Source organism: Denticeps clupeoides, chromosome 18 (assembly GCF_900700375.1).
Source record: "Denticeps clupeoides chromosome 18, fDenClu1.1, whole genome shotgun sequence".
Taxonomy (NCBI): Eukaryota; Metazoa; Chordata; class Actinopteri; order Clupeiformes; family Denticipitidae; genus Denticeps; species Denticeps clupeoides.
In genome coordinates, this window is record NC_041724.1 from 9,316,734 (window position 1) to 9,342,639 (window position 25,906).

Consider the following 25,906-nt stretch of genomic DNA (forward strand, 5'->3'; position numbering starts at 1 on the left):
GTGGGTGTTACATCAAAATGGGAAATCAAGACACCTAATGGGCCCCCTACAGTGGGGTAGAATTAGCATGGCTATCCTCAGTCAGACAGCTTACCGGCATTAAATGAACACACCTCCTGAGGGGTGATGAGAGGATATGGGTGTACAGCGAGCAACATGTCACTCTGCTTCCACAACACATTTGGCCCCATTCCTTCCATTTTTCAAAATTGGGAAAACGTATCGACTGCAGTCTCCTTAATCTCAGTTAGTCATTTAAAACATGTAAAACATGTAAAACATGTAAAACATTTATATACAGTCAAGGCCAAAATTTTGATAATGACACAAATGCATGTTTGCTGCTTCAGTGTTTTTAGATCTTTTTGTCAATTGTATTTGTTGTGTATTGGTGCATAATTACAAGCATTTTATAAGTTTCAAAGGTTTTTATTGTCAATTACATCAAGTTTAAGCAAAGTGTTGATACTTGCAGTGTTGGCCCATATTTTCCAAGGGTGGTAGTGGCCTAGTGGGTAACACACTCGCCTATGAACCAGATGACCCAGGTTCAAATCCCACTTACTACCGTTGTGTCCCTGAGCAAGACACTTAACCCTGAGTTGCTCCAGGGGGACAGTCCCTGTAATTACTGATTGTAAGTCGCTCTGGAAAAGGGCGTCTGATAAATGTAAGACCTCTGCAATTCGCCCTGGCATACTGTCAATCAACTTATGGGCTAAATCCTGACTGATGGCAACCCATTCCTTCATAATCGGAGCTTGGAGTTTGTCAGAATTGTCTTTGGTATGGTGGAAACAATGCTGGACAAGGCATTGTTCTTCACCAAACTGTTCTTGAATGGTTGAGAGAAGTTGCTGTCACAGGATGTTTTGGTACCATTCTTTGTTCATGACTGTGTTCTTAGTCAAAATTGTGGGTGAGCCCACTCCACACATGAATGGTCTCAGGATGCTTTACTGTTGGCATGAGACAGGACTGATGGTAGAACTCACCTTTTCTTCTCCAGACAATAATTTTTTTCAGATGGCCCAAACACTCGGAAAGGGGCTTCATCAGAGAAAATGACTTTACCCGTCCGATAAATGGTTGATTTAGGTGCAATCATAGTAGCAGCAATATCCTTGTCTGTTAAGCCCCTTTTTATGTAACGCAACGATGACTGCACGCGATTCCTTGCAGGTAACCATGGTTAACAGAGAAAGAACAATGAATTTAAGTATTACCCTCCTTTATTAGGATCCAATCTGCTATTCTAACTCAATCAGCATGACACAATGATCTCCAGCCTTGTGCTCGTCAGCACGACTTAAAGGATCACTGAAATGATCTCAGCAGGTCATTTTGTGACAGGGATAAAATGCAATTTACCATAATAAAAACGAAAGCAGTAAACTTTGTGAAAACCAGTATTTGTGTCATTCTCAAAACTTTTGGCCATGACTGTACATTTGTTATATGCATATAGGATTATGAAAAATACATTTCAAAAGGATATTTTCACTTTTAAAACTTGTTACGAGGACCTTTTTACAGCACCAATTGCGAAAAAATTGTCTAAACTAAACTAAACTAAATTAAAAATTCTAACCAGCACAATCTAACATATTTTTTTTTACTTATCCTAAAAATTTACCCTTATTATAATTTAGCATTAGCATCGATAATTGAATTTATTTTAATAAGGAGAGAATTCAGAAGTAGTATTTATACTGTGCTAAGACTATTGAATTGTTTTTCACCAGGAAGTAAATGCTCTGTGTGATATTTTCAGAAACTGAGCCCTGCAGCTATTTGTGAAGATTTTAGTAAAAGAGGCTAAGTGTATTTGATTAATTGCAAAGTTATTGCAGACTCTGAGCCACCCATTTAATTAGAAAAGACGTGGTATTTGGCATAATGCGGGGTGCAGGATGAGTGTGTGATGTGTAAAATCACGTAAAATGGCTGAGTGCTAATCATTAGGATTAGCACTCAACAGGAAGAACAGGTGGCTATTAAAGTGTTCTGCTGTTTGCGTCGAGCCATTCTTGTTCGTTTGTGTTTATTTCAGTTTTACAGTCAGTAGTGAATTGAAATGAAAATGAGCACTGTGAGTATGTTCTTTTCTTTTCGTTCCTGTACTACACCATGCAGAGAAATTGGAGCAGAAGAAGTTAGAACCGTCCATTGGAAATGAATGACCGTGCTCTGGTACGTCAGTGATTATGCTTGTGCATATTTCCCAGGCCGTTCATGGGAGTGGAAAGCACTGATTCATGTTTTATGAACACACCGCATGTTGAGGTATAAAGCTGAGGCCATTATGTTCTTGAAATGGGAACACAGATGTAAACCTTGCAGTTAGAACCTTACAGGTTCTGTCAGGTTGGCCTGAAATGAAAATTAAAAGCACAAGCTTGCCTAATAACTGGGAATTAATCGTAATTGTAAACACTGATTTGCCTGGGATGAATGCTGAATAGACAAGAAACACACATATTTTAAATTTCTTGCTAATGGCTCATACAAATCTCACTCCCAATTAGTAAACTAGAGAGTTCTGGGCTAGTTCCACAGCAACAGTGCACCCACAAAGGTGGTGCCTTAACAAGACTTTGATTGTCGTGTTTGTTTCAAATGGTTTTTTATGTTTTAAAAGACAATGCAGAGGGCCACTCGCAGAATGGAAGTAATTAGGGGTCTTTTTTTCCTATATGTGAAGAAGAAAAGAAGAAAGGTTTGTTTTCTGTGAGTCAGAGAAATAGGCGTTTTAATAGATGACAGCAGACTGGTAGAGAGTCCGGCTAGGGCAACCTCTCATGTGGAATAATAACATTAGGGCCATTGCTGAAAGGTCAGTTGTAAATTTGTGTCTGAGCAAACCTATGATTACCAGAACTCACCTCCAAGGTATTGAACACCTCCGCCGTTAGTGGCTTGATGTATGGCTATTAAAGGCTCCTGAAGAGGTCAACAAAGCTAGTTTGTCGGCATGAAAAACAGCCCTAAACTCAAGCAGGGACCACACCACTTGTCACATTAAAACAGATTCGATTGGCCTTTAGCAAGAGGAAAATAAGGATTGCAATCATTTGAACAGGATATTTCAGACATTTGTCTGATATTAATATGTCCAATAAGGGGAGTAGTGCCTAACCTCTTTATGGATCATCAGTGTAGACAGTTCGTAGCTGCATAAATTACATATATAAAGTAATAGAAGCACCAATGGAACCCAATGACTTTAAGGAACCAAATAAAAGATAATATAAACAGTTAAAAAAACAAAAAAACAGTCTTACTTCATAGATAGATAACGGTTACCACATCATCACTTATTCATGTCTTCCCACTAAGCAAATCAAATTCTAAACATGATAGAAATATTCTTTATATATACACATAAAGAGACCAAAATAGCAGTGCATGTTATTAATGGGGGCTTATGAAATGAATCCATCCTTGCCTTTAAGGAAATAATTTGTTGGCAGATTGCCTTTCATATCAGTTACTGGATTACGAGATGACCCTCAGCCGCAGCATGAGCACTTTAATTTTTAATTGACCACGCGGGGAGGCTGATTGGCTGATACTTATTGTCATAAAAATGCTCAATTTATCGACCGGGTCATCTGATTGGCTGACTAATAGTTTTCATAATACAAATGGTTATGCGGGCCAACTGTCCATGTATGGCATTTTCATGATGGACGTGGTTGTATATTGCGTAGATGTAAATACACAAACCTCTCTCTCTTTCCCTTCAGGTTCTTCTGTGCTGTGTGTAGTGGAGCAAAAGACTGAATGAGCACAGCCACAAGAGATCATGGAAGAAATGGACTGTAAGCCCTACCAACCTCTGCCCAAGACACGTCATGAAATGGAAATGTCCTACACCAGCTCGTCAGACGAAAGCGACGACGGGCACAACAAGCCCAAGTCCTACACCTCCAGAGAGACAATGCCTGACTATGGACAAGAGCTGAGGCTTAACTACAACAACCACGGCAAGAGACAGACAACATTCAGTGAGACAGCTCAAGGTAAGAACATCACTCATTCAACAAAAAATGTATCATGTTGCATAGATTATTTTTCCCCTTTATAGAGTGTGTGTATATATATATATATATATATATATACACACACACACACACACACACACACACACACACACACACACACAGGCCAACCTGACAGAACCTGTAATGTTCTATTATATATATATATCATCTTCATGCATGAAAAAAAATGCTAAAACTTTGAGGATGTCTAGTATTGTAGTATGTTGTGTTTGTAGTATTCAGTGTTGCCACCAAAGCCTCATCCATGCTTCCATGCAGCAACCACATTCATGTATCGGTAACACTTGCCGTACCCTTTACATTATGTTAAGAAAAAAAACTTCTCGGACTTGAAACTTAGAATCAGTTTTCAAGGGATTTTTGATTTTTCAGTATGTCCTAAATGGGTTTTGTGCCAGTTCACACTGAAAGTCAGCTAGTTCAAACCAATGAAAAGGAACAAGTTCAGGTTCTTATTCCTTTTGAACAAAGTGTAGATTCAGACATTCTGATTCTTGAACCAACTGAAATTCTTGAACAGGTGGTAGTAGCCTAGTGGGTACCATTTACATTTACAGCATTTATCAGACGCCCTTGTCCAGAGCGACTTACAATCAGTAGTTACAGGGACAGTCCTTTCTGGAGCAACTTAGGTTTAAGTGTCTTGCTCAGGGACATAATGGTAGTAAGTGGGATTTGAACCTGGGTCTTCTGGTTCATAGGCGAGTGTGTTACCCACCAGGCTACTACCACTCGTAACACACTCGACACTTAACTCCAGGGGGAGTTTCCTTGTAATTACTATTCACTAAAGGTTGCTCTGGTTAAAATGCCGTAAATGTTAACTGATTTCAGATGTTTCTGTACTGCTAGTACTGGCCTTGTTGAGTGTCAGATTACATAATAATGACGTTGCTTGGGGATTTTCTGGCGGCGGTCTAAACATTCTTGTTAAAACATAGTGACTGTGGCAGCCTGATCTACAGATTACAGCACCGCTCCGGGTCAGAGTTTTACGCTGCTCGGTGTGGCACATGGTGGTCTTGTTCTCGCACCGTGGTCATTTGTTGAACTCTGAACTTTGACCGCTGTGCGCTGTGACGTATTTTTGCGCGACTGATAGAATCCAAGTGGGCAAGTGTTTTTTCTGCCACTTCGAAACACACACAAGAAGCAGGAAAAGAGTAAAGGCTGAGAGTTCAGTGTCCTGAGATCTATAACACAACATTATCATCTTAGTTGAGGCCAGTGAAGGTTCACACCTCTAGAAGACGGTGAAACCAGTGTAATATGATGAGCATATTACAGGCTCAAAAACCAGTGCATATCTCAGCATATTACAGTGTTTCTACATTTCACATTTATGGTATTTAGTAGATGCCCATATCCAGAATAACCAGAGGGATACAATAGTAATAAGTGGGGATTGAACCTGTGACCTTTCTGGCCTTCTGGATCATAGGTGTTCATAGGTGTGTGTTACTTCCGTCCATGACTACCACCCTTCACCCAAGGCCAACAGTCAACTCCTCTTCACAATTTATCATCAAATATATGAACTATATATAAACATTAGAATAAGTGTTCCAAGACTGATTTCTCGTAGTTATAGTTTAACTCAAATACAGCTCTGTACCTCAGCAAGACACTTAAGCCTGAATTGCTTATAACAAGTGAGCGTAAGTCATTCTGGATATTGCGAAATGTGCCGCACTTCATGACATACATCCCTTCTTAAATGCAATTTGTTCTTTCTTTTTCAAGTTGTAATGGAAATTGGGCAGGAATTGTTGTCTTATAAAAAGGATAATACCACAAGTAAAGATCTTCACTGAATTGGTGTGAACAATGTGCAAGTGTGTTCAATATTAACATTATGTCAGTATTTAGTATGGCTAGTGATGACAGTTTCCATGGTTTCCATTGAACCACGTGTTGACTGGGAATCAGAGATCTTAAATGGATTCAAATGCTCAGATGGTGTAACATGATCTAAATGTGTCTGTCCATAACCGCTGCAAAAAGGCAAAATATTCATGAATGTTGGTGTGCTCCTCAAGGCACAAGTTCAGGGTAAACAGCACGTGGGTGGGCTTGAACAGGCGGCGCACTTCTTGAGATTTCTTGAGACCTTCAGTTCTTTCAGCTGTAAGCACTGCACAATGATTTAATCTGCGGATAAATGATGCCGCTTGTGCCTGTTGTGCTCTCACATCCTTGTTCCAGGAGCATATAAAGCCATATGTGATCACCTCCTTTTTTAAAAACTCAATGCACTATCCAGGGATTTTTTTTTTTTTTTCAATTCTCTGTATTTTTGTAGTTTGTGTTACATGTATAGTAGTGACAGAATAATACACGGCCTTCCCGTGGCTTTCTCTCTGAGCCTGCCTCCCACGATAGCCCTCGGCAGGAACCCGAGAAAGGCCGAGCTTCACACTCTGCTGAGCTTCATCCCACCATTTAAGTGGATGAATTATGAATGTTCGGAGCCACGATGCTATTTTAACGATCCTCTGACACATGGCTGACTGCCATACTGGTTTGGGAGGCTTGTTGGGGAGACAGATGCTGCCAAGCGCCATTTCATTTCCACCTGTGCACCTAGGGGTTGTGGGGTCGAGAGCTATTACGGCTCCTCTTAAATCCCATCTCAGAGTCACAGATGAAGTAACAGAAGGTGCAATGAAGGAATTGGCCCCGTTACCAGAAGGTTGCCGGTTCGAATCCCGATCCGCCAAGTTGACACTGAGGTGACACTGAGCAAAGCAGCGTCCCCACACACTGTTCCCCAGGCGCCTGTCAAGGCTGCCCACTGCTCACCAAGGATGATGGGTTAAAAGCAGAGGACACATTTCATTGTGTGCACTTTCACCTTCACTTTCACTTTCACTTTCAAGTAGAAGACAGAGGACAAAATCTACAGGTGAGCGTTTATATCGCATGAGCTGTGGTATATATCACTCAGGTCGTTATATGCACAATATTTGAATTAGATGGGTTTTTTTGCATTTTAAGAACAATTCCTCTCCAAAATGTAAACTTATCTGAATAGTTTGGTTTGATGAGTGGATCTGTCACATACATTTTCACCAATAATCTACCATGGCTGTTGAGTCACATCATTATTCCTTGAACATGAAGTAGAATGGATGTTTTTTTTTTTGTCTCTGGTTGAATTCAATTGTCCAGTGTACTTACATAGTATTTCCTACTCACTTACCCAAGCATAGGGCATTTTAGATTAAGGAATTTTCAACAAAATTGCTACATTTGAAACACCTCACAATGTGTGCCTTTTATAGCACAATGTCTGCCTTTTATAGTCATAGCTTTTTCGCTTGGTTACCTGGGTAAGCTTGGTTACTAAAAACTAAATTAAACCAACATCTTTAGACACTCATTATAACAACATGCAGTACTTCTTACAAAGTTACATTTTTTCTTCATAGTTCACAGTTGCATTTAAGATAACTTCTTGACTGCCTATGCTTTGGAGTCTTATTTGGCTGAACAGCCTGTGAAGTCCATTGATTCAGATCCTCCATTTGTTATAAATTCACTCACAATTTGTGTAAAGTTCTCCTTTTCCCTCTTCACTCTATAGACCTCATCATTCCACAGGGTCACATGATAAATAATCTGAGCTCTTTGTTCCCAGTGGACAAGGCAAATGGAGCTCTGCTCGGTTTTATGAAATGCATTTAGTGTTACTGCTGCACAATCATGGCTCCTTTTCAATACGATTGAAGTAAGATGTGAACCAAGATCATGTCTTTTATATGGTGAATCACACAGGGCTATTGTACAGAATTTTTATGACATATTAAACCTCATAGCCTAATATAAGTCAGCACATGCACAGATATTATTATTCTTCTTTTCCCCTTGGGTTGGACAGGTCACTATTTGTTTTTCTCATAAATCTTAGTGACAGGTATGTGAAATTTGACGAAACCCTTCCAGACTGTGACCCTTAATCATCAAAATGAACCTTTCCAATATTTTTTTTTTAACCAAAAGGAGAAGGTATAATAAAAAAGAAAAGGAAGGAAAATAAAAAGCAAGATTCAACTCAGATTATATGTGTGCTTCCATTTTTAGAGGTTCATCCATCTGTTGAGCCCTGGAGCTCACTGATGTGTTGCTGCAGGCGTTTGCTCACTTGAAACATGACTTAAAAGCAGGTCATCCCTTAAATTACCACCATTTATTTCAGAGTCTCCAGATTTAAGTGGAGATTTAATGCGGTTCTTATTGTTGGCGTGACGCTGCCTCAATAATGCAATACAGTTTATCACAGTTCTAAAGTGTACACCTCATCTCAAACTCAATCCCCAGGTATTGTGCTATAATTGCACATGTAGGAAAACTTAAACAGCCCTAAGGCATAAAACGCAAAACCAGACTGTGACTGTGCAGTTCGAACAAAGTGCATTGTACACTCCCCTCCCGTCCAAAAGTGATTTTTTGCTGTGCATTATAAAGAGGAATAAAGCAGCTTTTCTCACTCTTTTCTCTGCTCTTTGTGTTGATATACCCTTATTTGCAGTCTTAATCTTAACCTGCTGCTCCGATAATCTTGCTCCCCTGAACAACTGGGTGGCTTGAAATGAAACGTGCGATGTTCTGTGATGTTTAACATACCACGTAATAAAACCGGAAACTCTCTCTGGAGAGTTCTCTTTTCATATTCATCTTATGATCTCATACACAAAAACAAATTGATTGGCCTAGCTGTTCCCGAAACTTTGGGAGGTGTTCAGAGATTTTAAAGAGACGCTGAGATTCTTTGAGACACTGTATTCTTTGTGGATTCAACTAATGAATAGATAATGAGAAGCAGACTTTACAATTCAGAAAAGCATTGTGCATTTTTCCTGCATAACTGCATAACATTTTGTAACGACACTGTCTGCAGCAATGTTGAACATGTGCAAACTTGATGTTTTAGACGATTAAACTCAGAAACAGGGAGTCTGGATGCATACGACTCCTTTTTAAATCAACACAGCTATGAATGTTCTTTAATGCAGTCCTTTACTAGGGTACCATTGAAGTGCTACACTATGCCGGTATGCTAATTACACACCAGCATGCAGGCAGCCAGGACATTCTGTGTTCTCATTGTGTTATATTATTAAATCAATCTTATTCTACCGGAGGAACGGCCACCATGCTTACAAAATACACTCCCTGATATGAAAGTGAAACAATTGTGTTGCACTGCAGCACAGCACACATGAGACAACAAAATGTGCCCTCTGCATTTAACCATCACCCTTGGTGAGCAGTGTGTACCTTGCTCAGTTTCACCTTGGCAGTTCGGGATTTAAACCCGCAGCCTTCCGATTATTAGTCAGCTTCCTTACCCTCTAGTCCACTACTGCCCCGATGATGTGGCAAACATGGTAGAGTTGATGGTTGCAACAAAATCTTGCAAAGGAGATTTGAGATGGTCCAGGATTTTATCTCAACCATCCAGTTGGTTTGTAGTTCCCCTCTTTAGCAAAAGGTTATGCCACATAGCAAGATGTTGTCAGCAGATAAATCGTTATCAGACCATAACATTTCCATTTGCAGAAATGGAGTTTGGCAAGACGCCGCAGGTTCTGAGCTCCAGCTACCAAGACGAGCTCTGCTCTGGCCCCCAGCATGGCTACACTCTGGGCTCAGACGTGGACACAGAGGCGGAGGGAGACCCGTCCCCCAACCACGCGCTCCACCTGTGGATGCAGGAGGTAAAGTCGGAGCAGAGCTCGTGCCTGTCCAGCCGGGCGAATTCCATGCTGTCGCTCACGGACACCGAGCAGGAGAGGAAATCAGATGGAGAGAACGGTGAGTGAGTCGAGCCGCCGGAGGCGTGTCTCTGGGGGTCTTTCTCTTTCTCATTTTCTATGTTTAGAAACATTTAGAGTGACATGTATGAACTTGGACAGGGGTTAATGCAGAATGTGTGTTTCTTCAGAATTCCTGCAAGATATATTCTTAAAGGGGGAGGGGGGGGGGGGGTGGATATAATTTCCTTCCTCTGCTCCTCTAGCTATAGCATTGGCCTAAATGAAAACTGGGCTGTTTATTTTTTACATAGAAATTGTTACAGGGCTATTTCACTGGCACTAATGTGATGCTAACAGCTTCATATTTAATGTGCCTGGTGTTCAGCGTTGCAGTTGAATATAATAACACTTTTTCAAATTTTTTTTTATATGCCACACCATTTGAATCAGTGCATCTCTGTCAGCTTTATGCGCACAGCTACCAGTGAGGCTAATTATCACTTCTGCTCTGTAGTTGACAGTCATCATTGCTGCATTGTGCTGCATAAGCCTGAAAGGGTTGGTGGAGTCTGAGGGAAAGAACCAGATTACTGACAGGCTCAGTGCGGTCGGTCACGGCCATACAGGCTCTCAGATCAAACGTTTATTGGCAGGTAATGGGTCAAAAATAGTAGAGGAGTTGTATAACTACACAACACACATACACACCTACTAGTAGTGGTAAGACCCTGTTTTTTAAAGCACTGTGATGGAATTTTATAAACAGAGTTTATGAAAAAAAAAAAACCTGGAGGCCAAGGCAATAATTCACTCAACCAACTTCCTCATTTTGAATGATTTGATCCCACGCCTATCAAAACATCAAAGGATCAAAGGAACACTTCTGCTACATTAACAATCATTTAGAAAATCAGCGATTATGATTTGCAAACTAGTGAATCCATCCAATGCAGATTGTCTTAGCTAATGCCTCAGAAAAACAGCCCCAACGTTTTATCCTCAATGAGTCGGCAGTAAGACCAGAGGGGTCCTCCTGTGTCGTATTATTTTAATCGAAATGCACCATTCTCTTCTGAAAGGACCTACATAATTAATGTCAGGCCTGGATCCGAGTGTCATTACACCATTCCAAAGGCAAAAAGAACCTGAGAGTGCTCCTCTGACCCAGCCCAGGAGCGTCTCAACGTTGGGAAACGGTCCAGGCCTCGGCTCGACTGATATAAGCGTTTCTGGTGAACCTCCAACACCCGACCAATCGGGTTTGTGTTACCCTGCAAACAGCGAGCCAAGCTGTGCTGCCCCGAATCTCAAGGGCATCTCTGATTTACATGCCCGCAGGAGAAGAAAAAAAAAAACGTAATAAATAAATAAGGGTCTAGCAGAGTGTTGCGGTCGCCTCCCGACGAGAGCGGACTATTGGCGTGAGATGGAGTTTGTTTGCGTTGGGTACCTGCCAGGGTCGTGTCTAATGAGAGAGAGGATTGGATATGCCTTTTCACCTCTCTGGATGTCATGGCCCATGCTGAATAAAAATCGCAGGGCCGCTGCCTAAAGAAATCGCTTTTGTTCCCTCCTCCTCCTCCTCCTCCTCCTCCTTCTCCTCGGCAGAATATAGAAATGGACAGAAATGGCCACATCTGTCCTGAATGCGCAAGCAGACAGGAGATTGTAAGGAGACTGATAATCAGATCTTTATATCCTACTCTAGCCTTTGTATTAGAAAATAATCCATTTGTGACGGGCTGCCAGCGTGGTAACCCGAGCCATTATCAGGCCGGCACAGCCACCGTGTCTGTTACATGCGATATTTTTTTTTATTTTACTTACCATTTTGGCCTCTGGAGTCAAGCAGCAATGCAAGTGAGGGGATTCATTTTCCGAGAGCGTTTATCTTTGTCTTACGCGGTTAGGGTGCTCTCAAAGTGACTACTGATTTAGATTTTCTTTTCCCATCCATATTTGGGGGAAAAAAATCTGGGCTCGCAGCACATTAGCTTGTATGGTGGGTATCTGACAGCTCTGGAGATTCACTACCTGCCTTTTCTCGTGTCATCCGCCATACGCCCGCCTCTCCGCACGAGCGAGCGCATCCGGGCCAAGTCGGCGGGAACGGGGGCTGCATTATTGATGCCACTGTCTTTTTCATCAGCGCTACAAAGTCGCACAGCCTTTCGTGCTCTCGCTTATTATAAAACCTATAACTCTAATTGAAAATGTCAGTAAAGGAAAGAGGACAGGAGCAAGAGACTGAGCAGAAGAGAGAGAGAGAGAGAGAGAATCAGACACCAACAATGGAATGGTGCATTATAAGTCTGCCTGTCCTTGGTCTTCTTTTGTCTTCAAAAGAAGACAAAATGTGTGTGTGTGTGGGGGGGGGGGCAAGATCTCTCTCCAAAACCAATTAATGATGTAAGCTTTAAAATGCGGCGGATTCTTTTGTTCCCTTTTCTGATTGAAGCTGACAAGTCAATTTCGAAAATCAGTTTGGTGTGAGTAGATCGCAGACATCCTCTGGGAGGAACGGCCGGGGAGCGAAAGCGTCTCTCAAATCTGCTGACAAATGTGTGGCAACAACAACAAGCTGCTGCAAGGAAGCCATTCAACTGGATTTGATTTGCAATAAAAGGAAGAAAGATAAAAAAAAAAAATGTGTTTCTTGGTGAGGTTCTTGTCTGGGTTGCAATCTTCTTGTTTCATATCACCATATATATTTTTGGCTTGAGGCTTGGACTCCTCCTCAGATTTGTAAAACAATGTTATGGCGAGAAAACATTACATATTCATAATGGTTGTTGAAGTGTAATGTAGCAACATATGATGTAAAAGTAATTCAACAGATGTCAAATTTTATGAATGAGTTTCATCAAAATCCCACCACCCCCTACCCCTTTTAAACCTGGAGCATCTGTGGCTAAATAACAGGACTAGCAAGGTATTAATTATTTATAAATCCGAGAGTGGTTCCAAACTCAATGTCTTTTGGGTATGACTGTCAGTACAGTAAATTAATTTTGATAAAACCGGATGTTGAGGCATTTTTTTAAATCATATCATTGTTAATCAAATATTGTTTTTCTAGTTTCAGAATTCGATATTTACTTAATGTTAGTATTCTTGCATTTAAAAGTGTCCAAAAAGACATACATATAGGATGGCTTACACCTGTATATATTAGATCTGTTTGTCCTGTATTTATTGTGGGATGAAGGAATTGTGTCCAGGGCTGACCTCCGTTCATTTTCTGAGATCATCCACTTTGTGATGAGCGCACAAAGTGATCGCCACATGAAGTCAATCAGCCTGTGACCTTAGTGCTTAATGAGCATGCTGACAATGGAGGCAGCCGAGCTTGAGCGGTGACACAGACTGGGAAATGGAGGATGAGAGAGACAGACTTCACGTTGTTCCATGTTGCCTGTATCTTAGTATAATGTGGCTAATTTAAAGGGATGTACTGCTTTGCATAAATAATTTTGTTTTCCAATTTTATTTGAACAATGATTTACAGTAGTAAAAATGTAGCAGGTACAATAGGGGATTCAGCCCATCTCACATTTATGATGAAATCATGACATTTGTCTGTGCAATATTACTCTAATTTTTTGGGGTTAGAAAGGTTATCTGTGTCGTTCCAATACAGATTATTTCACGAATGCCCTTTAGTCCATTTCTAGCCCCAAATAATTGATTTAATTAAACAGAGTATGTTTATAAGTATATTTTGTTATATTTTAATATGTAATTTATCCAATTATAAAGGGGGTTTATATGACTAAAGGTCAGATTGTGAGCTTGTGTTTTGCATGATAATTGTGCTCTGTTGAAATTAACTGTTGCTATTAGCTTAGCTTTTTCAGACTTTATGTATTTATGGCATTTTTCAAGAAACAAAAAAGAGGTCTTTTTTTATTCATTTGGAAAAAAAAAGGCTCAATTTTTTAAAGCTAATGGCTTTGCTCTTTGCCCCCGAGGAGGTATAGGAATGGATTTGTCTAGTAACTGCTCAGTGTATTATTGATCATCACTGTGTTAACATTTAGGGACTTTCATTTGTTGGGCTGTCCCAGAGTCACAAAGGATTTGGGAAGGGCTATAACTTAAGTAAAAAAAAAACAAAAAAAAAACATTCTTATGAATAATTATCCTCCAAGTTTTTTTTACCTTTCCTGACCAGTGTGATATGGGGAGGACTTGTCTTCAGGCGAGAGCTTTTTATCAACTGCCAGTGACTTGTGATGGGGCTCCTTGGACTCTCGCAGCTCGGGCAGCAAATCCGGTCGCCAGACTGCAGTTGAGGAAGGGTACGATCACCATGACAACCTCCATCTACCCCACATTTGACATCCTTGTCAGTATGTCCTGTCTCATGGCAACAGCAGGAACCCCCCCCCCCCCCCCCCCTTCCTCTCACCATTTCGCCATCTATCTCTCCCTTCCATGCCACTGGCTGGATTATTTTTTAATTCCTGTTAGAGGCTTTCAAATGAGAGGGAAACTTGAAAATGAAGTCTTCTCCAGGTGGTCTGGATGATTTTTTTTACTTCCAACAAGTTCAGACTCATAAGGGATGCAGGGTATTAAATAGTAACATCCATATTACCTAGAACCTAGGAATGTGAACATTTCTGTTTTTTGGCTATTGCGCAATGCAACCGGCTAAATTACAATGACCAATCAATCTTTTCTTTTATCCATTTAAAGAAAAAAACATGGACAAATATGAATGTGGCAGAACGGTAAAGGGATACTGAGAAAATGTTTTCGGGGCTGACTCACTTTCTCTGCCATCGCAAGGGCACGCATTGAATCATAGGACTTGTTAGCATTAGCATTAGCATAATAATATATTTACTGCCCAAGGTATTTATGTTCTCCATAACTGGAACTGTGCTTGTTGACATAAATGGCCATGAAAGGAGTATGTGTGTGAAAAAAATACATCCATTGACTTATTGTGTGTATTTCCACAATCAGGTGCTAATGCAGTGCTATTATGCTAATAGTGTTGGTGAGTCAGGCTGGCTCGTTTAGTGCACTAATCTGGTGTCTATAAAGCCTACGGTTCAATTCCTGTCAAACGATCTTGATGTATGGTTTGTAACAATTTATGATAATATTTTTTGCATACAAACTATATCCAAAGGACATTGCTACATAGAAAATGTCCAAGTTATATTTTTGCACAATTTATTTCTAGAATGCATCATTGCTAAGTGCAGTGGCCCAAGTTTTTGCTTTTTCGGCATTGCACTGAACATGAATAGACCAACGCAAACCCCTGCCTGGATGTCACTGCTCACTGCCACTACCACAGCTCTGAAAGCCCCTTATCACTGTGTCCTGGAGCCTGTCTCATATAATAGGCTGGGTGTCAATGTCAAGTTTATGAAGTGTTTTTATTTTCCAGTTATTTCTAGAAAATGTGTGTGTGTTTATAATGGACTAATTTTAGAATACATACATCGATTAAGCTCCACAAATCAGATTGATGGTCAGAAACAGTTCCTTCAAGTGGGTGCATTTTAGTAATTTGTTTACATCGTATAGGCTGGAGGGCCAAGTGCCTAAGGCCGAGCATTTCTATTAATCGGATCCAGAGTGGCATTCAAAAGGAGGATGGGAGTGGGGGAAATGAAAATGTGCATGTGAAAGGGAACATAATCCATAGCTCTGCTTCTCTCGCTGCCTCTGTCTCTCATTTTATTCACACGAGAAATGACACTGCTGCAGTCTATTCAATTTTAAGTAATTATACAGTGCATTTCAGGGAAGTAATGGAAAAACAAACAAACAACAGAAATGAAACATTTTCTGTGTTTTCTAGGTAGGAACAGAAAAAAATGTAGCATTTAAGTGTACTGGATTTAGTTTTTTTTTTTAAATCTTCCAAATTCTAGACAGCCTCGTTGTAAGGGGCTGAGAAAGCATGTCTGGGTGTTCTCTCTCAAGCCTCTGGCTCCTGACCCTGCCACCAATTCCTGTTTGTTCCCAGACTGGTAATTGACTAGCTGTGGCAGTTTCACTGTCGCCAGACCCGTGGATGGCCTTTTCCTAGCAGACACTGCCTGCAGTTTTTAGAGATGCTCTCAGCTGTAGTAGTGCTTCGTATTCTTATTGTTGAGTCTAGGGGTTAACAGAGGGGGAAAATGATAGCTATGGCTAAAAATAGAGCAAAGTTCTGTAATCATATATGCAAATAGCAATTTGATATAATGTAAGAATAAATTGATGCAGTGACTGTGCATCCGATGAATTGATATTAGAATGTTATAATGAGAAAGAACTGGGCTCTTTGATTTGATGAGAATATTTTTTTTATCATTTTTTTTTTGTTTCTTATTTTTCTAGTGAATTGTAAAGAGGCATTTTAACCTCTGGATATTAAAAATTGTCACATAGAATGCAGTGAAGGTCATCTTGAGGTCTATTTATTGACTGGATTACAATGGTGAAGTGATATTTAGCTTAAATCCCTAAAGGCAAAGATAATGGTGCACCATGAGTCCATTATTTGATCAAATGTAACATTTAAAGGTAAGCTACTTTGTGTTAGAGTACCTGTACTGAGATCAGGTTCACCCTGTCTGCACTCTAGCATAATTTATCATGTGTAATGAATACAGGCCTCAATACAAACAATAAAGTATGGATAATGCACATGTTGAGCTGCATGTGACCGGTGATAACCCATGTTATGCGTTAAGCACCTTTTGAGCATGCAGAAATCTAAAATGAAAATGAACTTATGTAAAGGCTCTTTGGTCATCAATGCTCTGATACAGGTACAGTGAAAAACAAATGTCCTTGTGATTCTACAGGCATGAGACACATAGCCTTCAAAAGCAGTAATGACGCGGGGGCTTAGCATTCGTTGAAAATGGCAGAATGACAGGTTGCATCACTTGCCTTTTCACACATTCATTTTGTGACTCACTGAAGAGAAGAAGTGGAGATGTGCACAGCAAGCCTTTTTAATGCTTTTCGAGAGCAGACATACAACAACAATGCATGTCAGGCACTCATATATAATAAAGCTGCATAAATTAATGAAATATGTTATGTTTTTTGCAGATTGTACCAATCAAGGCTTTCATGTCATGACTGTTCTGAATTGTATTTGTGTTTATGCTAATTATGCTCATGCATTACATGTTTTGTTGCAGTTCCTGCTAATCTATGGATACAGACAAGCGGTCATATATGCACCAGTCATATATGCTATTACAATGCAAATAAACATGAAATGAAATGCTGTAAATGTAAACATATGTAAGGCTAGTTGCCAATGCCATAAAAAACACTTGTACATTGTGTATAGCATTCTAATAATAAGAATACAATATTATTATAATGCAATAATTATACAAAACAGCACATCATCTATTTTAAGTAACATGTAATTAAATTGTCTTCTTACACATAGTTAAGACCGTAACTTACTGTAATGATATAAAGCTATACAGATACCTGCTGTTTGTCACCATGAACACATACCAGCATATTTAAACATTTTGCATCACCACCACTTTTACCAGGAACCATCATCAGCCCTGCAAATAGACATGTAACAAATTACTTTATTTATATGAATCTCTACCTATCTAGATGTATTTTTTTTCTGGAAAGCTCTAGATGGACTTAAAACAGACGTAATGTGAAACACTCACCCGCATGTTAACTGTATGATTGAAATTTATACTTATGTGAAGTCCAGCATTTTTTTTTAAGCAAAGGACAGGAGGGTTGGTTTTGATTTTGCATATTGAGATGTGTGTTCAAATTCGCCTGTAACCTGCGCACAGCAGCGTGGCTCCTGCAACCTTAACCAGCGAGCGGCGCTTTCACTATTCATCAGCACAAAAGAGGAGGGACGAGCCACGGCCTGCCAAAAACAGTCTCTAGAGTTTTCTTTGCACTGCTAACATGCACATTTGGCTTGGAGCAAATGGAGAGAAAAAAATAAAAGAAAAACAGAATATCATGTTGCGTGTTGGGTTCAAAAGCACAAACACTGTCCCACAACCCAGGAAGAACATGAAATAAATAGGAAAAGAGAGATGAGTGACATCTGCACTAGACTATTCTCAAGTGAATTCCAGGTTCTTACTCATAGACCAGAGTGTATCTGTTGTCTGTGTTCGAGCAGAATATTTCTGTTACGACATGAATGCATTAGTCAGACGTTTTCAGCCACCTTCGCTCTGTGTGATCACATGTTGTCATGGGATTGTGCGTTTGTACGCTGTCATAGTTTCACAGCAGTGCTATTTCTCCTTTGGGCCGGGCGCGCAGAACAGCACATCCAGAATCGTACATCCGTAGGCGCTCTGCGTGTCGCCGCTGATGGCTGATCTTTAGCTGCTTGCGCACAAGCCTGCACGACGCATTGATCCTCTTCCTTTAGATGTTTGCACCACAATTCCGTCTGCCGTGTTTTGCCACTAAGCGTCCCCTTAAACCTGAAAATGGTTGCAATTAAGCCATTGAGTTTTATGAGCGCTGAGTAATGGGAAGCACATATCCCCTTTCCTCCGCTCCCGCAGATTCGCCTGCATCATTTACTGAGACCCATGTGCTCGAGACAGATAAACGCTCAGTTGAGGATATGTAATGCAGGAGTTTTTATACAGTAAGAGAGAAAAAAACCCCACCAGGTGCATTATACTGAGGCACCTGTTCCTTCATTAATGCATGTTGCACCCCCCGTGCTCTGAGTTCTGCTTTTGGCTGTAGGATTATACATCCTCCCCCTCCCCCATTCAATTAGGTGTGTATATGCTAGTGGATTAGAAATTGTGTGTGTGTTTTTTCTTCTTCTTTTTTTTTATATGCAACCAAATTGCATATTTATGCAGATTGGGAAAATTGGTTAAGTAGGTTAAAGGTTATTTCTTGTACTTTTACCAAGGTTTTTTTTTTTTTTTCAAGCATTGCACTGCTACTTTACCTGGACCTGCAAATGATACTGAGTAGGGTTCTTTGTGAATGAACGTACGATTGAGAGTGAAATATTTGCTCTCATTCTAGTGTCATTTTTCTTGCAATGATCTTATATGTAAAAAAATTAACAGCTTCTGTTTTTCTATAACTTTGGTTATGATGCCTCCAAAAAATCAATGGCTTCCAATTGATCTATTATTCCCATTGCTGGGCTGAGATACGGTCCTTACAACTTGCATGCACAAAGGCTTTCACTGTTAGTATTGCAGGGTTTAGCAGTATCTCTAAAGTCAAAAAGCACGTACCAATGGTGATAAGGTAGGCACTTTTTAGCATCATTTGAATGGAATCATTAAATCAATTTGTTGAGGTTGCAGGTAACTTTATTTCTACCAATTTGGTAATACTAATGTCTCACTCACTTAAAAGACTTGTTATCAAATGTTGTATTTGGCATCATTTACTAAAGTTTTAGTGGACCCCAAATGCAAGACATCGGCACATTTTCCAGTGAATTTTTTTTGCAACTTTTCACTTAAGCTTTTCTCTGGTGTCTGGCGACAGCACACTCATCTCAAGTGACTGTCTTCACTTCTTCTCTCATTCATAACCCCCTTCTGATAAATCCTGACTGATGGATTTATTACAGCATGTCAGGAAAATGCATGCATCACATTTCATTGAAAGGGAGCCCTTACAGGAGCACCCTCCCCTCCGTCAGCATTGCACACTCAGCCACAAATGCTGCCTGGCCACGCCCGTGTAGCTGTCATATGCTGTGCATCAACTTTTTAGCATGTTTGGGGTTTGATAGCAGAGAGAAAGCACTTCCAGGGCGGGGCTCGCACTCTGTCTTGTCTTCAGGGGTATAGGGATTGTTTTTTTCTGTGTGTGACCATGCACCAATATTTCAAAGTGACTTTCCACCAGGCGTTACCAAAATTAAAGTGTTTTGTAGCTGTTCCCAACTGTCCACTAATTTCCGAAGGTGTTGAACACACACAAATGGAACATTGCGTTGAATATTGCATTTTGGAATGTTTGAAGTTGTCATAAGTGCCACTGCCAAGGTGCCACTGAGTTGCTACTGAGTAAAGCACCGTCCCCACACACTGCTCCCAGGGCGCCTGTCATGGCTGCCCACTGCTCACCAAGGGTGATGGTTAAAAGCAGAGGACACATTTCGTTGTGTCACCGTGTGCTGTGCTGCAGTGTATCACAATGACAATCACTTCACTTTCATTATCTTTAACCTTTATTAACCTTAATAAAAAATGAAGTAATATTGTTGTTGTTAACAATTGGTGAGGAGGAAGTGGTGATTTTATGATTCTACACGAATATTTACACTGACCCTGCATTTAGTAACTGGTTCCATTATTGCAGAGCACACACACTAAAAAAAAGCAGTCTGGGACTGGGATTGCTGGTTTATAGGGATGGCAACGTTCTGCTGAGGAACACATGTGCCTTCATGATTGAGTTCAAGCAGATGGTTGCATGCGCATTAGTGACTTAAATTTGATACTGGGTAGTCGTGGAAGTCAATGAAGAGATTGAAATAAAAAGATGTGCTGCCACATTCTGGTAGACAAGAAGTCAAGAATTGCTATGTCATGCCTTACCAAGAGTTGGGTTAAAAAAAAACTTAATTGTGTTATAATGCACGATGGCACAATCATGAAACGGATACAAAACACATGCAAAAACTGAAAAGGAGCCCTACCTCAATCATTTTTATTACATACATTTTTAAAAATAACTACTAAAGTATCAGTTGGGTTGGGCTCAGTCACCACGACTCAAGTCTCTCTGTGGATATTTCTTTACCCGTATTAGTGTCAAAACAGCGGATGAATAAGTTATAGGATTTTGCCGGGCTTCATTGAAGCCGATTCGGCCTTTTGAGCAGTGAACCTTGCTGACTTGCCAGTCGATACTGTGGATCCCAGACAGTGTCTTCTGTCTTTCTCCTGGCTGTTCTGCAACTGACTTGGACATGGTCCAGGTTTGACATACCAAATACTTTTCATTCTAAATGTCTTCTGATGTTACTGCTTTGCTCTTACTGCCACCCATTGGAGTCCTTGTTAAGGCTGTGGCTGTGGTCGGTCCTTTTGTGTTGCCCGCAGCCTCCGTCTGTAGGCAAGCAACATGTCTTTCCAACGCAAGAGTCCTGAAGAGACAAGAGAGGCTCCGAGCCTCAGACATCAAACGATGGTGAGCGGGTCAGATCAGGAGATGTGCAGCTTTGAAGAGACTTCAGGTCAATCTCAGCCAGCCTTCGCCAAAGAGTTTCTGTCCTGATCCTCTTGTTTGAAATGGCATCTTCATCGTGCAGAGCATAGGACTGATTGTTAAGTACTGCAATCAGACGCTTTGATGTTAATCAGGGGGTTTCTTTTTTCCCCCCACTCGCATCTCCTTGTGGTATCCTGCTGGGAATGAACAATGAAACTATATTGTTTCTCTCTCTCTTTTCCACAAGCCAGAGAAAAAGGCCAAAATTCAGCACCGCAGGCTACTTTGTCATAAAGAAATGCCTTGTTTGGTGCCTTAAGGAAACCACTTTCATGGGAAAGACAGCTAGCCTCCCATTTTCATGATTTGCTCTGTAAAGCAGATTCATATTCAACCAGACCAACCTTTCACTCCAAACAACATGGAAATATTCTGGTTAAATGTTTTAGAAATTGGCAGCTTTTTTCCCTCATAAGAATTCAAATTGTCTAATATTGTCATGATAAAACATGTTATCTTGATATAAGCCATAATATCATGTGTTTTAGTGATTAGTGATATTTAGGATTTAGTATATGAGTAAAGCTGTGAGTTGGAACATCACATTGCCGGGATGGCTGAGCATACAATTAACACAATTTTCATTGGTCAATTTAACACAATCCAATTCATAAATTTTTCTACCCTGATTTGTCGGATTTGTGTGAAGATGTCCGTTTATATGGAAGGCTTGCTAATTCAATGAGAGAACAGTATATTGCACACCCATATGATATGTACTCATTTGCACACCCATATGATATGTACTCATTTGAATATCAAAAAATTTATGTCCCGAAATAAGCCACGACCCTGATATGGGTTAAGCGGGTAAGGATAGTGAGCTTGTGAGAGAGTAACGAAGACACATTGTGATGACCTGTTGTACTGATGCCTGCCAGCAGGGGCACTAGACCCTTTTTGTGCTTTATGTGGGCTTGTCAGCGCATCTGAGAGGGCTTGTCGACACATAAAAAAAAATTATAGTGTAAGCCGATGTGAACATCCAGAGCATTTCTGTTAAAGGTTTAACAGTGAATTAATTAAACACAGATATACACTGGTCCACCATAATAGTATGTATAATTAAATAATTAAAAATGAAGTAGGTCACATGGAATAAGTTTCCAAAACAGCCCTGACCCATCTCAGACTGGAGATCAGTTTTAGGATGATGCCTTCGTGGATTAGATACAGACACAGACAATTATCTGCATTGATATCAAGATAATTTGTAGTTTTCTTTGTAGTGTTTTTCAAAACATTCTTGAACAATATTTGCAATTTTGTGTATATAAGAAACATATAAAATTTTCTTTAATGGAATATGAGTATTGAATGTGGAGATGGGTGTGATGGCAGCGATCTTGCTTTGCCAAGGAAGCTCTTGGTGTTATCAGTAATAATTTAATGTGACAAGAATCATTCTGTAAAATTCCATCATCAGCTCAACCCTAAATCCTATGAATTTTTTCCTCTGCTAGCTCATATGTTCAAAAGACATTCAGCCAATTTGCATCCCACCTTTTCCCACCTGAAATCTGACACCACCTCTCATTACTTCACAATCCTGCCTTTTTTTTCCCTTCAGGTTTTTCTTGACACATTTCAATAACTATCCGCTTGGCTTCCCATCTCACCGGTATCATCCTGTCAGATCTCCCTTCCATGGGGAAGTCTGTTTATCTTTGCCATAACTCTCATCTGCATTTGTCATCCTTTTCAATAGACCTTTGACAGATCCATTAAATAGCCCGGCGATGGTAATGTTGCCTGACAGTATATCTCCTTCCTGCCTCCGACACCCCCATTAAGATCCCTTGTTTGCATAATAAGGAAGTAAACATTTCAAACGGTCTCCCGAGGGCCGAGCACGTTGGGAAGTTCCAAGCGGTGCGCCTTAATGCGGAGGACTGTTTCTTTGTGCCGCTGCCATTTGATCTAGAATATTCCATCCCACTCTTTATATATTTTTTTTATTTTGATGGGAAAAAACAGAGATAAAAGAGACTTGTTTGTCTATACCTGCTTTAGGTCCCTGTTGGGCCGTACCAAACATCTTTGGATGCTTTACTTTTGATTTTAATTTTTTTTTTCGTTTAGAAATAATGTCTGATTTAATCTGTCAAAGCCTCTGATGCAAACTAGGGGCACCATTGTGTAAAACAGAGAGGTGAATCCTCACAACATGTTTAAAGATTTTCAAAGTTTTAGCTCAAATGTTAGAACATAAAAATCTTTTTTTCTTTTTCTGAATGTGGTGTATTTGTGTAAAGAGGATTGCAGTACGCTTTTAAAATATGCAGAAATATCTTATATAAGGGAAATTCTGGAACATATTGGACAATCTTCACTTGTACATCAAGTTACAGACATTTCTATTGCTGTTATAGTTGAATTTATGGCCATTCAGCAGACCCCTTGCCCACAGTGACTTACAATCAGTAGTCACAGGGACAGTCCCTCTGGAGACACTTATGTTATGTGTCATGCTCAGGGAGACAATGGGAGTAAGTGGGGTTTGAACTTGTGACTTTGTAGTTGTCTGCCTCATAGGCGAGTGTGTTACCCACTAGGCAACTGCCAGTTGACTAGTGTGTTACAGATGTACCTTTTCTTATTGAGGTTGTATCCAGAGAGAGTAGTTTGAAATGGGAGGAGTTTGGCATAGGAGGTCCCTTAATGGTGACATGTACAAGGTTTCATACCAGCAATGTTGCCACATTGTTTCACCCCTCAGCCATCCAAAAATGTGCCAAAACGTGCCAAAACTGTTGAAACTGTGCAATGCCTGTTCTTGGCACCGCAAATATTAAAATCCACCCAATCTGGCAATTCTTTTTCAGATTATTTTCTCTCTATACATTTAGTTCACAATTACCAAACCAAACAGAATTCTGATTGGTGAACTGATTGGTGAAGTTTTGTATCCTCTATTTCTGCTGTGGCATTTTTGCCTATGTCAGCAATGAGCAGCGCACCGATGACCAGACTCAAGAGGGAATAAGAGCTGGGCCTGTCCCTTTAACACGTCCACGCTTTATTTTTATCCATTTCCTGAGGGGAACAGCCCTGGTTTTAATCACTGAAAAAGGTGATGTCCTTTGCTGACATCACTCAAGGGGTCGGCGGGCCCTCAGCTGCTCCTCTGCGTGGAGCTGTTGTGACAGATCTGGCAGGGCCTCTAAGCAGCCATTACCCGTCCCTGTCTCCGTCCCTTATTTCTCGCGCTTGTCTTCTGCGCTGGAATCATGCTGTCTCGGAAAAAGACACTCTAGAGACTCGTGTGTTGGGAAGAGACGGGAGAAACCGCTTGACGCGCCATGTCTCCCCCGCGCTCCCTCGGCTCTGGCAGTTGTGAAAAACAAAAAAAACGCTGCTGGCGACGCCCGGGAGAGCAGGGCTTGTGGCTGGCCAGACGCAAGCGGTGGCTTCTCTTTGTGGGGAAGGGTGGGTAAGGCACAGTGGGGGCCATAAAATTATTCCTGATGAAGTCCACGTAAATGGCCACTGAATAATGCATGGCGGGGAGGCTTTAGAGTGGAGTCTATTAAGGGAAGGACAAATAGCAAGTTGTTTTATTAAAGAGAAACACTTACAATTACAGACTGCATTAAGTAAATAAATAAATAAAGTAATGCAGAAAAATCTGCACCACACGGTCCACAGGGGCCTCAAGGTCTTGGTGCAGCCACAGATTCAGCGGCATCCTGGGAATTTTTTTTATGTTTATTGATAATTAGCAATGGTCCCCCTGAAACCATTTACTGAAATTATTTTTTGTGGTACAGTTAAGCTCATGTGGGTTTCTGAAGGTCCCTTTTCTGCCACCCCCCCCCCCAATTCCAACCTTCTGACTCTAATCATGAGCCGCGGTGGAAACATTCAGAATATGAAGACTGTAAGGTACAGGGTGGCGACCTGCCGGGATAGAACATATTATTTTAAATGTCACTGTAAGGCTCTGGAGAGAATCCATCTGCCTGCCGCCTTTGTAGCTTCGCCCAGGCAAACCCGCCCACTCCGGGGAGAGGCACGCGCCCTCCGCTCTGCCTGCCGCTGCAATGTGCAGCCTGGCAGGTAGTCATCTTCCCTGACGGTCGTCTGCGGGGCCTCTGCCCACCACATGTGGCGAGTGATAAGCGTTGCTTATGGATGAATGGATGGTCAATCGAAGCCGGGCCCATTGCTAGCGCCGGCCTAGCTGTCTCTGAGGATCTAGTCATCTAGTCAGTTCGGGGCCCGGACTGATACTTACGTTGGGGTCGAGATCAGTGATTGTAGGCTGTCAGAGAAGCATGGATTGTAAAATGCACAATAGAGTTTGACTGACATCTCTCACTCTATCTTCTTTTTGTCCCCGAACCAGGATTAGGCTGTTTATTTAGGAGCTAGAGAATTCTGCAGCTTGTGCGTCCTATGTCAATATTTTTTTTATCTGAGAAATCAATAAATTCTGGTAAAGCATGTGTTCACTAGATGTACAACTTACACTGATACAAACATATACAAAAAGACAAATGAAGTGAAGTGATTATCATTGTGAAACACAGCAGCACAGCAGATGGTGACAAAACAAAATGTGTCCTCTGCATTTAACTATCCCCCTCAGTGAGCAGTGGGCAGCCACGAAAGGCACCGGGGAGCAGTTTGTGGGGACGGTGCTTTGCTCAGTGGCACCTTGGCGGTTGGGGAATCAAACCCACAACCTTCTGATTCGGACCCCACTGCCCCAGCACCGTCCCCACACACTGCTCCCCGGGCGCCTGTCATGGCTGCCCACTGATCACCAAGGGTGATGGTTAAATGCAGAGGACACATTTCATTGTCACCGTGTGCTGTGCTGCAGTGTTTCACAAT

General features: G+C 41.0%; 1 protein-coding gene across 5 annotated transcripts in view; it reads left to right on the plus strand.

Moving 5' to 3' along the window:
- Positions 1–25,906, plus strand: part of LOC114768018 (teneurin-1-like) — a 179,354-nt gene that overhangs the window by 16,035 nt on the left and 137,413 nt on the right. For 4 of the 5 annotated variants that reach the window (XM_028960053.1, XM_028960050.1, XM_028960054.1 and 1 more), the window contains exons 2-3: positions 3,750–4,025; positions 9,630–9,884. In XM_028960053.1, coding sequence (XP_028815886.1) covers positions 3,809–4,025; positions 9,630–9,884 — 472 coding nt within the window. In that variant the 5' untranslated portion in view covers positions 3,750–3,808. The remainder of the gene's footprint in view (positions 1–3,749; positions 4,026–9,629; positions 9,885–25,906) is intronic. The other variant, XM_028960055.1, reaches the window with a different exon arrangement.